This window comes from Charadrius vociferus, unplaced genomic scaffold, assembly GCF_000708025.1.
Source record: "Charadrius vociferus isolate BGI_N301 unplaced genomic scaffold, ASM70802v2 scaffold11, whole genome shotgun sequence".
Taxonomy (NCBI): domain Eukaryota; kingdom Metazoa; phylum Chordata; class Aves; order Charadriiformes; family Charadriidae; genus Charadrius; species Charadrius vociferus.
In genome coordinates this window covers 169,628-186,056 of record NW_009646846.1, presented here as the reverse complement: position 1 = coordinate 186,056, position 16,429 = coordinate 169,628, and the positions used below count along the sequence as shown (strand labels likewise).

Sequence of the window (16,429 nt, the reverse complement as noted above, 5' to 3'; positions counted from 1 at the left end):
TCTTTGAGATTTATTGTTACTGTTACTAATTCTTGTATTCTCTCTATAGAAAGGTCAGCTTGGTAGGCCAATTCTGGATATGCCCTACTGGAATGCAAAACCAGCACCTATGCCTAATATAGGCTCTAAATATGGACGCAAAGCAACGTGGATAGGAGCGAGTGGAGACCAGACTTTTCTCAGGATCGACGAAGCTCTCATTAATTCTCATGTGCTTGCTACATCAGAGATCTTTGCAAGCAGGCATATAATAGGCAAGAGCTCTTCTAATACTATTTCAAATGCTTACAGAAGTATTGGAGAAAAAATAGCTTCAGTCATGTGAACAATAGAGGAGCAACAAGTCAAAAATGTGAATAGAGGGAATTAAAATATTTTTACTTTCTAGTTATACTGCACATGGCGATCCTACCTTCTTTAGAAATTAATTTTATTAAAAATAAGAATGTAAAAGTCTGAACTTTTCTTGCATTAAAATCTTACTATGTTTTATTTTTTTGCAGTAGCAGTATATCTGTTCTTCCCTACTACATTAATGTTTTGTGTATAGAAAATGTCATGTAATGAGCGGAGTCTTCATGTTTTTCTGCTCTTTTTGCTCCTTGATCTAGGTTTGGTACCAGCTTCAATATCAGAACCTCCTCCTTTTAAATGTCTGCTGATAAACAAAGTAGATGGCAGTTGCAAAACATTCAATGATTCTGAGCAGGAAGACCTTCAAGGTTCTGGTGTGTGTCTGGATCCTGTCTATGATGTTATTTGGAGGCAAGTGTGGATTATGGCTATTAAGGTCATAGTATAGAAATCCTTTTTAAAATAATTTGGGCGGCTGGAGATTTGATTATGCTCCTTTTCCCTAGTAAATGAAAAATAATTTTTAGTCTTCCCTGTATCTTTTTCCATATTTTTTGGATGGTCTGTTCAAGTAAGCCCGAAACAAACATCTTCTCTTGCCTGAATTTTTTTGATTTCTTTTCGCTTTTGCATCATTCTCATTCCAGTCTCATGATGTTTGGGGGACTCTAATCTATTCCACTTATTTATTCTTTTTATTCTTCCCTTGCTTTGCTCCATCTACTTAACTTTTCAGTAAATAATTTTCTTGCCATACCCAGCTTCCACAACCTTGTCTCTTAAATCCTTCTATTGGGCATTAGTGATTAAGACTTGAATAGGAGAAGGAGTGGAGTAATAATATTTTTTTCAGTTCTGACATTTTGGGAGGTCAAAGTAAAGATACTTATTTAGACGGCAGAGACATTGAAATTACAGTTGTATTTATTTCACAGTCTTTGAGGTGGTTGCTTTCAGTGGAGTCTTTGAGCAGGCGTAGATTGTAAGCCCTTGTTCCAAAACAGAATGGTAGCCTCCAATTCTTCTATAATGATTTAAAAACTGAGTTAGCCAGGATTTGGAAGAGAAATTTGAACTGTCAACTGAGTACAAGTGATGGATGATGTTTAAACTGTTTGAAGACTTAAGCAAAACAGGAATAATCACTTGCAGTTAGAATAAAGCAGGGAACCAGCTAGTATGCATTCATCTGGAAAAGATAGTATCGTGTAGGTCATATCTTTTTTTTAAAGATTGTTGTGTCCATAGGCTACTTGCATCCTGCTTTGGATGTCTTCATCCAAAATTGAGATTCAAGAACTTAATAGCCACTTAACATTGAAGCATGCATGTTTGCTAGAAATGTTCCTTTATGATATCTGAAATTCCTTGGATGTCCGTAGTTCTGCATTATGCACATCCCCATGATTGAATCTCATTAAATAGGTACCAGTTCTTATTTAAATTATGCTGAGATTTGAAATGAGGAACACCCACATCTCTTAAAGCTCTCAGTCATGATATTATCAGCATGATTAAACACACTAAAAGACTCAATTAATGAAAAATGCAGTTATCAATGGCCATGGGAAAGCAGCAAGTTTCAGGGGAGAAAAGGTGATGACACTCGATGTAGCGCACTAAACTGGCTATTCAGCTCAAGGAAGTACAAAGTCACATGTTAAAGATAATATGGGTAAATATGGCATGGATTGAGGTGTTTTTGTCTTGCAAAATTTTGGGAACTATAGAACTAAATCTAGAGCTTAAATACTTACCTGAAAAATGGATTCTTGGAGTCTGAGCAGATTTATTTCTGTGTTACATCCCATTCTTGTTTAATGGAAAATATTAAAACATTCTAAAGCAGACGCATGTTAATGATTAGTAGTGAAATATTTGGTATATTGATTACTATTCCTGTCCATCTTTATTCATGACTATTTAAATGAGGGAGGGATTTTATCTGTACAGAGAGACTGCATTCTTGATTACGTAGATTTTAAAGATTTTCTTCACAGCTTTGTGACTTACTTTTTCAGTTAGTAGTGAAATTCAAGCAGTTAATTTTGTGTGTGTGTGTATAAGCTTGCACATTGTTGCAAACTCATTGAAATCCTGAATACATATGGTATCCTATAGTATTTTTAGTTAAAACTATTTATTTAGTTTTAGTTAGACCATCTTAGCCCCATTTGGATTTTTTCAACATTGTACCAAGTGAAAGTTCCTTTTGTGCTTATTCAGAATGCTCCTGTAGGCCTTTGTCTTCTGTTTCCTCCTTTTACGTAGTGATATCAGAGATTTCATTTTTTTTTTCATTTTCTTTTTCTCCATGTTTATCTGTAGTATATAAAGTCTTTGTATTCCCTTGTTTATGCTGCCCTTTTCTGTAATCCCATAAAAACTCATAAGGTGATATCAATTTAAAAAAGCCCAAACAAAATATGTTGAATTTCTCAAGATCTTTTAACTCTTATTTGAAGGTGAGTAACCCTTTTACTTTCACTTGGCATCTTTGTAATTTTTGAGCACATCTGCCATTATATCTAGTACTTTGCTAGTTACTTTATGCTTCTTAATAGATTATACTGTTGTAATATTTATTAGCTTGTAAAAGTGTCTTAAAGTTTTATGAAATTTGTAAACCCATAATATAACTGTTTGACTTGAAGTGCAGTAAGAATGTTTTTGTGTCTTTCCATTTGCTAGTGTGTTAAGTTAGTAAAGTTTATATGTATTTGGTGTAATGATGTTCAATTTTAAGAGTTTGTACTAGCAGATCTACATTTTACATTAAATAGCTTATAAAATTTAATTATCAGTTAGATTTTTGTATTTTTTTAGTAGGTGAAAGGTTGGTTTTTTTACTCTGTTTTGTCTTGCTCTAGGTTTCGACCAAATGCTAGGGAACTGTGGAGTTACAATGCAGTAGTTGCCGATTCCAGACTTCCCTCAGCTCCAGACATGCAATCCCGGTGTAGTATTTTGAGTCCAGAACTTGCTCTGCCAACAGGTTCCAAAGCTCTAACCACCAGATCTCATGCAGCTTTGCACATTCTAGGTATACATTTATAGTTAATGAGTCAGAAGCCTAGATGAAATAAAGAAACATTAATTAATGTATAAATGAACTGTAATCTAACAGCTTTCGGACTTTCTTGAGTTAAAATTTTACTTTGTAGTCTTTCACCATTGCTTGTAACACTTATGATCTGGCTGATATGCATTAATTTAAATCAAAATAGTTATCTTCTGCCATCTTAATGATGCTAGAGAATTTTAGGGTTGTGATGGAACCTGCTACTAGAGGTCAGCATAATAAAGTATAAGACATTCCTAGGTGATCTTTTTGGACAGTCTGCAGAATAAAGTTAGAACTGTTAAGTTAACCTGGAGTCTCCAAAAGACAGGAAAAAAGTGCTCTTAAATAAACTATTTTTATTTTAGAGTAAATTCAGTATGTAAAATAAGTATGTAAAACAGTATGTAAAATAAGTATGTAAATTCAGTATGTAAAACTGCACTCTTTGCAGTTTTGCATAATGGGGTGCTAAGAGTAATGTGATTTTCTTTTGTAGTCTAAAAAGCCTACCAAAACAAAAAATAATCCCATGGTGTTGATGTATAAACTGGTCATATGCAACATCTCTAATCCTTCAAAGCACAGCTTTGGAGGTTATTTTAGCTCACTTGCTTACTGATTGTGATGAGTGATCAGTTCATTGTCCTGCTCCCTTCATTGTGTGTTAGAGATGTGATAAACTTTCACTTGAACAGTACTTTTTTGTGTCTGAGTCAGAGTAAGGCATGTTAGGTACCCATGTATATGAAACAAAATACCTTTTATGAAGGCTCTCATATCTGCCCATAATTCTGTTAATCCTTCAATTCTTTTTTAGTAACATGGGAAATTTAAAAAGGAAAAGAAAAAAAAGGAAAAGGCATTGCTGGCAATTTACTTACCATTGGAAAAGTTGCAAAGTTGATTTGATCACATTTCTTGGTCATTCTGGAAAATGAATAAATGAAATTAAATGGATCTTCAATAACAAACCTTGAGATTCTACAGCAGTGCGACCCCTTACCTAATCAAAACTCTAATGATATTCGGTAGCGTATGTGTGGTTTAGGGACAAAACAGTTAGGTTCCTTTGATCTTTTCAACTAGTATTCATTTCCATTTCACTAATTATGATCAACAGTAAGAAATTTTGAGTTCTTTTTGGTTTTGCTTTCTTCTAGGTTGTCTTGATACTTTGGCTGCTATGCAGGACTTAAAAATGGGTATAGCAAATACAGAAGAGGAGACTCAAGCAGTAATGAAAGTTTATTCTAAAGAAGACTATAGTGTTGTTAACAGATTTGAAAGTATGTATCAGTAAAATTTTATAGCACAAGCTGATCAGGCTTGCAGAATGAAAGGCTAAGGTAGCTTAACTGTATTTTTGTTGGGTTTTTTTCTGCAGGTCATGGAGGAGGCTGGGGTTATTCAGCCCACTCAGTAGAAGCTATCCGTTTCTGTGCTGATACGGATATTTTATTAGGTGGTCTTGGTCTTTTTGGAGGGAGGGGTGAATACACTGCTAAAATAAAGGTAAGTTTTTTTGGTTTTATTTTAAACAATATTATGTCTCAAAATCAGAACTTTAGAAATGCCATCTAAAACCATGATTAATTTTATTTCTTGATGAATAAGCGGTTTACTGTATATTAAATCATTAGTAATAGAACTAGAAGGCTTCTTAGTGAGAAGTAATGAGACTTATGCAGGTAAGGTGGGTGAAGTAGAGATCTGAGAATTAGTATTCTTAATTGTGAAGAATTTGCCCATTCCTACCTTCACTAAATGCTATGCGGCCTTACAGGTGTCTTGAGCAGATGCAGTAGTGGGTCAAAGGGTTCTGTGTTTTCAAAGCTCTGAGGTGCACCTGCAGAAAATTGGTGTGGGCTTCAAGGTAGAATCACGTCCTATGTCAGGATACATGAGGGACTGCTTCTCAAAAACAGAAAAAGAGTGCTTATCAGTAGCTGGAGTTCCTTTGGTGCTAGCTGAGCCATTGCTTCCCACTGTCCCTACCACTTCTTTCTCAGACTGCACTCTGGGCAGCTTCTCAGCTGGGATTCTTCAACTGGGAGTGAACAGCACCAGACATACTTAACTCTGCTTTGTGGGAAACATAAGAATCATTAGGGCTAGAGCATCTGCACTGATTTTAAATAAACAAACCTGGCTTTAGATGAAAAAGCTCACATAAACACACAGTGTGATAACAGATTTCTGGTTTCTGATAAGTAGCTTCTGTTCCTGAATTTAATAAGGATTTCAGAAACTCCCTGAAAGACAAAGTAAAGGAAGGATCTAATAACTGTCTGAGATTTATATTAGATGTGTATATTCGGAATATGTTATTGTTACTTGTCACTTAGTGGGTAAATGAGTTTTCTTTTTCTATTTTCAGATGACTAGGTATTAAAGTTTGTTTTAGGGAAACAGGTGGCATATGCTTAGCAGTAACATTTGCATAAGGCAACAGGAGATCCAAAATAAGTTGTACTTTATTCTAGTTTAACACAATGACTGAGAATTTCAAATGATTAAGGAAAGCCAAGAAACTTAACCAAAAAAAAAAAAAAGCATGACTAATGTTGAATACTAAAGGTAGTGACCTTATGAAAGCACTCTAGTATTTTTGTTTGTTTGTTTCTGGTTGTCCAGGATTAGCTTGTAGCCAAAATAAGATTTGCCAGTCCTATTACAGATAAACTGTGTATTAACTAGGTATTTGCAGGAGAAGTCATAGACATATATTGTGGGCCTCTTTCAAGCTCATCAAGCTGTAGAAATAATTTCTGACTGACTAAGAAACACGAGTTGTGTAGAAAAAGGTATCATCTTTTGTCCTAGTCACCAACTGTTTATGACACTACTGACTAGCTGGGCTAAACAGTCAAGCTGTCCCCAGAGAAGTTGAGTGTATTTTCAGAGCATTTCAATCTATGACAGAAAGCCTGTGCCTTCCTGCCACTTTGCCGTTTTTATACGCTCTGCATTTGACTTGCCTGCAAGATTTAGGGAGTTTCTCCCCTTTAAAATATATCTGGCCATAAGGCTGGGAGGTCAGTGTCAGTTGCTATATTTTAACAGTTAATGGTATTACAAAATCATCACTTCCAGATGGGAATCTGTCTGTCAGTGGTAGTAACTAGCAATTACTTTTGGGAAGGGGAAAGAATAGTAGTACACAGTTTCCAGAGTGCCAGACACGAAAAAGTGGTATCACGAGGTTTTTAACACCTAAGATGTATTTTTACATTTTCCTTACTCCACCAGTTGTTTGAGTTGGGTCCAGATGGGGGAGACCATGAGACTGATGGAGACCTTCTTGCTGAAACCGATGTCTTAGCATATGATTGTGCTGCTAGGTAAGATGTTTTCCTTACCTACTTCTACCTGCTTCTTGATCTTTATTTTTACTTTCTTCATGCACATTTTAACATCACTTTAAATATCAACAGAGGTGGCCTACATCATTAGAAGTTTGTAGGAAGTGATGTAAAACAACGTGTGTTGAGTAAAGTCGTAAAACACCAAATACCTCACCAAGCCATTTTGATACTAAATTAAAAGAAGGAATAATCATCTCACACTTGCTCTTGTACACATCAAGTCAAATCCTGTATTCCTGTGATGAGAAGACAAGACAAAATGTTGCAGCAGCTCTTCTGAATACTTCTATTAAAAGAATGTTTTCAGGCACAAATGGGTATTTGCATTAAACAACTCATTATTAAACTTACTGCAATATGAAATTATCATAGCCAAAAGAAGGGTTATTGTGCTTCAGCTCATTAGAATACAAGCAGTTATTGCTTGAAAGATTTTGTGCATATGGATGGGGTTAACCATGTTTTGGCTGCTTTTTCATTCTGTGTTGTGAAATAGTTTAACATTCAAGTCATCCATGACTGATTCTTTTAGGCTTAATTCTTACGTATCAATACCCCTAAATATGTATGCTATTACTTTCTTAACTATTCATGTGTAATTTCTAAGAACTTATGTACAAGCTTTTGTCGCTTACAAAATTCTTCTAAAATTTAATTAAAAAATGTAATTAATATTTATAATTAGTACTTGCAGTGTTATGTATTAAATGTAATTGGGTTTGTGTGTGTTAATTTAACTTAATCTGTCCTTACTATATTTGTCATTTGATATTTGATTGTTTCAAAATGCAAGATCGAGCTAGACTTAGGCATTTGTAGGTCCTTCTGAATTAGTATTTTTTTTAATTACTTCAATATTTTTCAATGAAATACTTAAAAATTTTGAATATAAATAAATATTATTGAGATTAGTAACTTAATTCCATTAATTTTCAATTTTATTCTATAAGCAGGGTGTAATTTGTTAAAGAATAATCTAAAAATAAATTCACATATATCTTTTTCAAAATTTATTTCTCTCAGAGAGAAGTATGCAATGATGTTTGATGAACCAGTACTTCTGCAAGCTGGCTGGTGGTATGTAGCCTGGGCAAGAGTGTCAGGACCTAGCAGTGATTGTGGATCTCACGGACAGGCCTCTATTACTACAGATGATGGGTAAACTTTTTGTATATATTTTTTAATGCAAAAGAAGAGATCTAATATTACTTGAATAATAATAATTGTATTATTTCTCTTTCAGTGTTGTATTTCAGTTTAAAAGTTCCAAGAAATCAAATAATGGTACAGATGTTAATGCAGGGCAGATCCCACAGTTATTATACAGGTAATATTTTGACCTCTGTTTAGAACAATTTGTTGACTTGTTTTTTAAACAGAAGCCCTGTTAAAGTAAGCATATGCTTCATGAAATTATTATTGTATTAATCTATTTATTATTTCCATGAGAAATGTTATGTAACTATGTTTTAAAAAGCAGGAACTCTTTCACTGTATTGCTAAACTATTTTTTTCAGATTTTGTCAAATACATACAAGACCTAATTTCTGTATTTTGTGTGTATGCGTATATATATACACACACACAGAGGTATATGCATACAGATATATTTCCCCCTGCCCCCACCTTGTTTCTGAAACTTGGAATATCTTCATGCCAGATCTCTTGCTATGTCCTTTCTAAGCACGTCCTTTTCAGGGTCATTTATCAGAACAGCTTGCTTATTTTTGCTGGTAAGCTTTGCGTCCATAGACCCCTCTCTTTCCAGAGGAGGATTTCATTTTGACTGATGCACATAAAGTCCTGGCACAATCTGTTAATCATTTTGGGTGAGTTCTATGGAGAGATGGCTGTAGCCAAAGACAAACAAGCCCTGGGGCTTCTGAAGGAGGGATATGGCTAAAGAGCCATGAGTAGCACAAAAAGAAAGGTGCTACAATAACAGGTGCTGCCTGTATTTTTTACCTCCACATATATTTTACCTCCACAAAACTAGTGTTCTTTAAGATACTTCAAGTCTTAAAAATGTCATCTGAATAAATACAGTAAATACGTGTAATAATTTCATTTGAAATTAAATCTTGACTTTATTATCAATTGTCGTAATTCTGTCAGTTGAACAGAATTCAAGATACTTAATTACTGGTCTAGAAGGATGAGGAACTGGAGGAAGTTATGCTGAAATGGAACGTTTTTTGGATAATTACCTTAAACTTTTCTTTGACTTCTGTTCCACTTGAACAATGCAAACATTAAAAACACTAAAAGTAAAAAGTGCAGATTTCAAGTCAGTTCTTAAATTGTTCTTCCAGGCTGCCAACAAGTGATGGCAGTGCATCCAAAGGAAAACAGCAAACCAGTGAACCTGTGCATATTTTAAAGAGATCTTTTGCCAGAACTGTCTCAGTGGTGAGTATTATCAAAAATCTTCTGTTTTCTGCAAGTTCATTCACACTTAGAAAATGGAGACACATACATGTGGAAATAACTAAAGATTTTTTCTTTCTACTTCGTCAAGCAGAATTTAGCTACACTGATACATTGAACACTGGTTTGTTTTGTTGGGTTTTTTTACTTTTTCTGTAGATTTCAGATGTAAACTTAAATCTAAGCTAAGCTTAGTATTGACCTAAGAATGGGAGCCTAATAATGTATTTTTTTTTTACAAGGTTGAACTACTTAGTTTGGGGTTTTTTTCGGAGGTGGGTTGGTGGGGTTGAGTTCATACTTACTGGTTGTATTCAGTGTACAAGCCTCACTCCCTGCCAAGAAAATAATATTAGCAGGATTTTTAGCATTTTGAGGGAGCTTTACAATTTGCTTTCTTCCATGGCTTTTAAATTACTATCATTAATTAGTTGTTGGTGAGATTCATCTTCCTCGTGGATGCGTTCCCATATACATTGAGGATCACATAGCATTTAATTAAACTTTGGTAAGCTGAGGTAAGGAGTATTAATAGGCACAGAGAACTGCAACTATTAATAGAAGATAGTCTGCAGTTCTTCACATTCAAGGTGGTTAGTCAAATTTTGAGGAATACTGCATTAAGTTGAAGTGCAAACTCCACTTGCTAGAGGAGGTTTAGATTGGATATTAGGAAAAATTTCTTCACCGAATGGGTTATCAAACATTGGAATGGGCTGCGCAGGGAAGTGGTGGAATTGCCGTCCCTGGAGGTATTTAAAAGATGGGTAGGCGTGGTGCTTAGGGAAGTGGTTTAGTGGTGGTTTTGGTCGTGTTAGGTGATGGTTGGACTTGGTGATCTTAAAGGTCCCTTCCAACCTAGGTGACTCTATGATCATCATGCAGGATAAAGGGATAAAACCAATTCCATCTTCATGTTTTTGAAATACAGTCCCTTCTTTATCTATTACAAGCAATGATTACTTTATTTTCAGTTCCATCGTGGTTTATATTTTATACTGCATTCCATGTACTGTCGGTATTCTCAACTGATAGTTACATTGAAGTTATTGCATCCATATGGACACTCACAGTCCCATTTTCTTAACCAACTTGCTTTCTCTCATTTATGTATTCTTCATTTCTTCAGTATTCTCTGATGATCGGGATGATCTTCTCCTGTTCAGGTTTCTTCTAGAAATGTATTATCTACACAATTTGCATTTTTAGTAATCATATTATCAACATATTAATAGCTACTCTTATTATATATTCGCTTAAAAATATTTGCATTAAGCTATGAACTTCTGTGGCTTTTAATACTTCACATTATATCCTCTCTCTTCATTATCTTGCTGCTGTTATCCCTCACCATGGATCTGAACTGGGATAAGAGGAGAATTTTGGCTTTCTGGACCATTAAGCATTTTATAATGAACTTTGAACTATCAGCTTGATTGTTGCAGCTTGAACGTATTCAATACCAAATACTTGTAGTTTGTCTTCTGAGGTACAACGTTATGAAACTATCAACTACATTTAATGACAGTAGAAACAAATTTTTGGACAAACAAAACTTTTTAAATCCTCAAATTGCTTGTGCACTATCATGTGCTTTGGTTGAACTTTCAAGTACTGTAAATGTGATATAGTTCCCATGATTCTGCAGAACATAACTGTTCAAAAAGAAAGTGAAAACAGCCCTGATAAGTCTTTATTGTTATGACAAGAGTGTGTTCTGTTACAAGTGTGTATTACAGTATTCATGTGCAGGTGAAGCAAGTAAAATTTACTGAAAAATCTGTATTAGAGGTGAATACACAGTTGTTAGTTCTTAAATAACTGAGAGACTTCCAAACACATAATATTATAACATATGCTATAAATTGCTTTTAGCATGGTATTACAGTGAAGTGTTCCCCACATTCTCAGTGCTCTTTTTTTTTTTTCTCAAGCAAATAGGATTTGTGTGTTGTATGGTAGATGTGTATGAACATAAATATGTTTTCATAATAAACATGGATATAGATGCTATTTTATTTTCATCTTATACTGATGCTGAAAGTACCCTTTTTATTTTTAACACAAAATCTATCTTCTATATCCTTCATACCCTGAAATAGGAATGCTTTGAATCTTTATTGAGCATTCTTCACTGGAGCTGGACAACGCTAGTGCTGGGAGTTGAAGAACTTCGTGGACTTAAAGGATTCCAATACACTGCTACTCTTTTGGATTTAGAAAGGTTGCGTTTTGTGGGCACTTGCTGCTTGAGGTTGCTGAGGGTCTATACCTGTGAAATATATCCAATATCAGGTATTCCTCTTAATTTACTTGTTTCATATTTATCAGTAAATAATAAGCTAGAGGACATTCAAAATTTGATCTAAGTATTCATGTAGGATATTCTATAAGATGAAATTGCTTATACAGATGGATTTACTGGAGCAATTAAGAGACTTGCTGTCAGAACTGGGATATTTGCAATTATCTGCATAAGCAAATGTCCAACACCACATGTTTACACTGTTAATTTTTGTATATTTTAAAGTTAATTTCTTGTTTGGCTTTATAGTTGAGTTCTTTTGTACTACTTGTATCTTCTTTTTTCCCATTTCTGTACATAGTAGCTCCTTTGGTGGTGAGCGCAGTTTAAATTTGAAAGACAGTATATGTTTTTCATGTCTGTAGTTTAACAATGCTAATATTAAAATGCAGCATATATTATGAAAGACCGGAAAATGGGAAGTTTCTGATGTTCAGGTTTCTTTGATGTAGTTTAATAGCCTTTGCTGTTTTCCTTTTGAAATTAACTTCTCTGAATGTAGATTCATCATTGTTGCTAAACTCTAGTTGCTTTATTTGCATGTAAAATGTGCATTTTAATATGAAAATGCTTCATTTATTGTACGTTTAATGCTCCTCTTTGTGTAACCTTCTAGCTACGGCTAAGGCAGTTGTAGAAGAAACCAGCAAACTAGCAGATTGCATTGGAAAAACTAGGACCTTGCTGAGAAAAATTTTATCTGAAGGAGTCGATCATTGCATGGTGAAGTTGGACAACGATCCACAAGGATATCTCAGTCAGCCTCTCAGTCTTTTAGAAGCTGTTCTTCAAGAATGCCATAATACATTCACAGCTTGCTTTCATTCCTTTTATCCAACACCAGCTCTCCAGTGGGCATGTCTCTGTGACTTGTTGAATTGTTTGGACCAGGTACGTTAAATGGCGCAAGTAAATATTACTTAGCTTGCCCTTTTGCTCAACGAGAAGCCAAGCAGTATTTAAAACCTTTATTCCTTTCTTGTGTTCATCCTGGTTTGCAACTTGAATTCTGTTGTGGTTTGTTTTTGTTAATACTTGGGTTTTGCTTGGTTTTGGTTTGGTTTTTTTTTTATTTTTAAAAAAAGCGTCCAAGTTCAACAAGAGCCTAGGAACTTCTCTCTCCCTCTGGGACAGTCAGCACCTGCTTTTTCAGTGTTGAGGCCATGCCTTATATGTCATTACTCTTGCTGCATGTTGCTTAGGAGCATACATGTGGCATTTTTTATACTCATCACTAATACTTGAGTAATTTCTCATTATTAAATGCTACAGCAGTGCTCTGATCCAGCAAAGTACATGAGAAACTGGCAATGTTCTATAAGCAACAGCTTTCTTCTAAGTATCTTCCTTATTGTGAATGAGCATCCTGCATCTAAACACTGTAGTTGCTTGCTTGCATTGATTGCAGTGAGATGTAAACAATTTGCTTATTTGCCTGACAATTTATTTAGCGTATAAAAACTCAAGGAAGAATTAGTTCCTTAATATATTATTCTAATTAAATTGGTTGATTAATTATAGTAAGTGCTTTGTCTTCAAAGGGTGCTATTATTTCAGAAGTAATTTTAAATGGGTTTATTATTTTAAAACATGTCAACCAACAAATTTTAATTACTCCAATTTGAAAGATCTGAATGGAAGCTCATGAAAGAAGATAATGTAAAATTCACAGGAAAGCTAACAATGTACGAAGTATTTTTATAACTATAAAACTGGAAAGCTCCTTTTAAAAGTATTCTTCCTCGTTTAATGTAATGGTGCCATTCTGTTAATTTCTTTTTATGTTTTCAGGACATCCAGGAAGCAAACTTCAAAACCTCCAGTAGCCGGCTTCTTGCTGCTGTTATGTCTGCTCTCTGCCATACTTCAGTAAAACTGACCTCCATCTTTCCGATTGCATATGATGGAGAGGCATTGCTGCGATCAATGGTCAAACAAGTCAGCACTGAGAATGACTCTGCTCTAGCCCATCGTTTTCCTCTTTTGGTTGCACACATGGAAAAACTTAGTCAGGTTAGGATATATTCCGAAATTTTAACGACTTGTTCTACTTTGCAACAAAAAACAATTATGTAAGTTGAAGTTTTAGCTTTATAAGGATGTAGCTGAGTTTGCCTGAGTTTTTTCTTTCTAAAAGGCGTGTTTCAGAAACTTACTATTTTACCCAATTTTCATCATTCAGTCGGAAATATTCCAATTATTTCTTGTTTGGAGAGTGTCTGAGCAAAACTTATGTATTTTGGAATATTAAATTGGCAGAAATATAGTTTAAAGTTGCCTTCTGTTGCATAGTGTTTCCTGCAAGTTTTCCAGATTTTTTAGGTGATTACAAGAATGAACATGTGGATAGATTTAGTGTTTTGAGGAAGAATCAACACAGCTTTGGTAATAAAAATTCATGTCTCAAAGTGGAGTTTTTAAAGGAGTCAACAAGCAGGTGGACAAGGGAGGCCCAGTTCATATAGTTCTATCAAAGGTTATTAAACAGTTTCCTAATCAAGGGCTCTCAAATGCTGTATTTTTGCAGTTCTGTTATTCCAGAATAGGTTTACAGGAATGAAAAGGGTAAAGATGATAATCAAAGATGGGACTGCTCAATAGTATTCTTTACTTTAGAAGACAAGAGGGATAAGATCTTGTGAAATTATGAATGTTGCATGAAAGGTAAATAAAGGATAGTTGTTGAGTCTTCCAATACCAAAAGTTTTGAGCAACCAGAGACTTTAGCAAAAGGTAAGTTCAAAAGATTGCTGTTCTTCATAAAATACACAGTTAAGTTGCAGAACATATGCCTGTTGGCCATTATTATGCTAAAAACTTTCACACACCTTGAAAGCACATGCACAAATTAATGAAAAAAAAAAAAATCACCAAAAGCTTTTAAATACAAGGGTAACATTTCCGTCTTGGGTACAGCTACCTCTTAACTGCTAAAGATAGAGTTCTGTACAGGTTTGCTTGACCTGGTTGTCTTCCCTATCTGTTTACTACTTAGATCTTTTGGGGAGACAAAACGGTGAGAAAGACAAACTTTTGATTTCCATCAGTAGAGCTGATTTTATTTTTCTTTATTGGGAATGACTTTCAGTATGGATAAACTGTTTTGAAAAACAGTGAATGTCACTGCTAGGTAGAAGACACGGTAGATGCCTAAGCTTAGGTTTGTTTCACAGTCTTCATTCAGTATAAGTATCCCACCACTGGTTTTATCTTACCTGTTTGCACAGAATATTCTCTTCGCTAACATCAAAGCCAAAATCTTCCAAGTTTCTTTTTAGACAATGGGGAAAATGATATGAAGAGTTTCATAGGTTGCTATATATCCGTTGTATTCTAACGTATGCTTTACAGATAGTATGGCAAGGAGGACTATGAGAAAAGCTCTCTCCTGAGAAGGACACCTATATATCTTTGCAATGCAAACAAAGTCAACATCACCTCATTCTGGAAGCTAGACTATTAATCAGTTTTTTGACAAAGGAATACATACTACAGTAGCTTTGAGAATTTTTAATCTTTTTTTCTACCCTCTAGACATTTCTTATTTTTAAGAAGCCATGGATTTTTTAATTACCTAATGCTTATAATATATGAAAATCAACATGGTTTTCTTTTAAGCAAGAGCAATGTCATTTATCATTTTTCTCTTCATAATGCAGAGCGAAGAAAATGTTTCAGGGATGACAAGCTTTCGGGAAGTGCTGGAAAAGATGTTGGTCATTGTTGTTTTACCAGTACGGAACAGCCTTAGAAGAGAAAACGAACTTTTCTCTTCACACCTGGTTTCCAATACTTGTGGGTTGCTTGCTAGTGTTGTGAGCGAGCTTACAGCATCGGCATTAGGATCTGAGGTAAAGCTTCTATAAAGTCATTACTAGAAGTCTTGTGGGACAAGTTAATTGTGAACGTGATACAGGCTGTGGCAGGAATTATATAGACGTGCGGATCTTTCACAGATGCTGGAATTCTCAGTTCTCAGTAGCTTTCACATGTTTCAGCATAAATTTAAAAGCATGTATTCACTGTATTAAGGAAGTACTGTTGCTAATTAACTACTTCATTATGGCTGCAGAATACTGCAACTTCTTTACAAAATGGCAATTTTCTTTTGAGTGCTTCTCTTTTTGCATGCGTGTCTCCATACGTATACAATCAAAATAGATTTGTTCAGTGCTCACTGGAGGCAGTGCTGCATACCTGAGCATCTCTGTACCTCTCATGGTATCACGGCTGCCTTGTGTGTTCTAATTCTATCTGCTTTTGATTATGGGTCAGAATTTATAATGCATTTTGTTTATGCATTTTGTCTCCTTTTATATGTAAGATACTCCTTATACATATCTTCCTTTATATATTCAATATTATAAAATGTGTGTATTGTATTTGTCTGTATAATCAAACTTTTTCCAGTTTATTTGCTTTGTATTCAAAATTGAGTGGTACTGTGTTCAGCTTCTTGAAATCCCAAGATTCATAATCACACACAGAAGGTCCCTTTCACTGAGGCTGTAATAGTAGAATCATAGAACAGTTATGTCTGGAAAAGACCTTTAAGATCATCAAGTCTGTGTTATTAGATAATGGAAATTTGCTCTTTATTAAAGGGATGTTACTGTCGCTGTATATCAGCAGCCTTTTTTCAAAGAGAGAACCCAGCTTTTGATAACATCTTGATTAAAGATGATTTTATTATTATATAAGATTTGTATCTGTTCTCTCTTAATCTTGATATTATCAAAGGCAGAAATACCTAACTCTTGAAGTACAGTTAACTATCTTTGGTGCTAATTCATCCCATAAAGTATATATTTAAATACTTGAAAAAATTAGGAATCAGAATCTAATTATTCCTAGTTAATTCTCAATTACCAAAAATTATATTTTCTTTTTAGTCGATAGAAAACTGGATAGAAA

The 16,429-nt window shown here is 34.6% G+C and overlaps 1 protein-coding gene across 1 annotated transcript in view; it reads left to right on the top strand.

The window, feature by feature from the left end:
• Window positions 1–16,429, top strand: part of MYCBP2 (MYC binding protein 2, E3 ubiquitin protein ligase) — a 192,288-nt gene that overhangs the window by 75,913 nt on the left and 99,946 nt on the right. Inside the window, 13 exon segments of the mRNA XM_009894032.1 lie at window positions 50–254; window positions 612–765; window positions 3,225–3,397; window positions 4,579–4,704; window positions 4,803–4,930; window positions 6,668–6,759; window positions 7,807–7,941; window positions 8,027–8,110; window positions 9,096–9,192; window positions 11,313–11,505; window positions 12,132–12,406; window positions 13,316–13,528; window positions 15,175–15,366. Of these exon segments, the coding sequence (XP_009892334.1) occupies window positions 50–254; window positions 612–765; window positions 3,225–3,397; window positions 4,579–4,704; window positions 4,803–4,930; window positions 6,668–6,759; window positions 7,807–7,941; window positions 8,027–8,110; window positions 9,096–9,192; window positions 11,313–11,505; window positions 12,132–12,406; window positions 13,316–13,528; window positions 15,175–15,366 (2,067 nt within the window).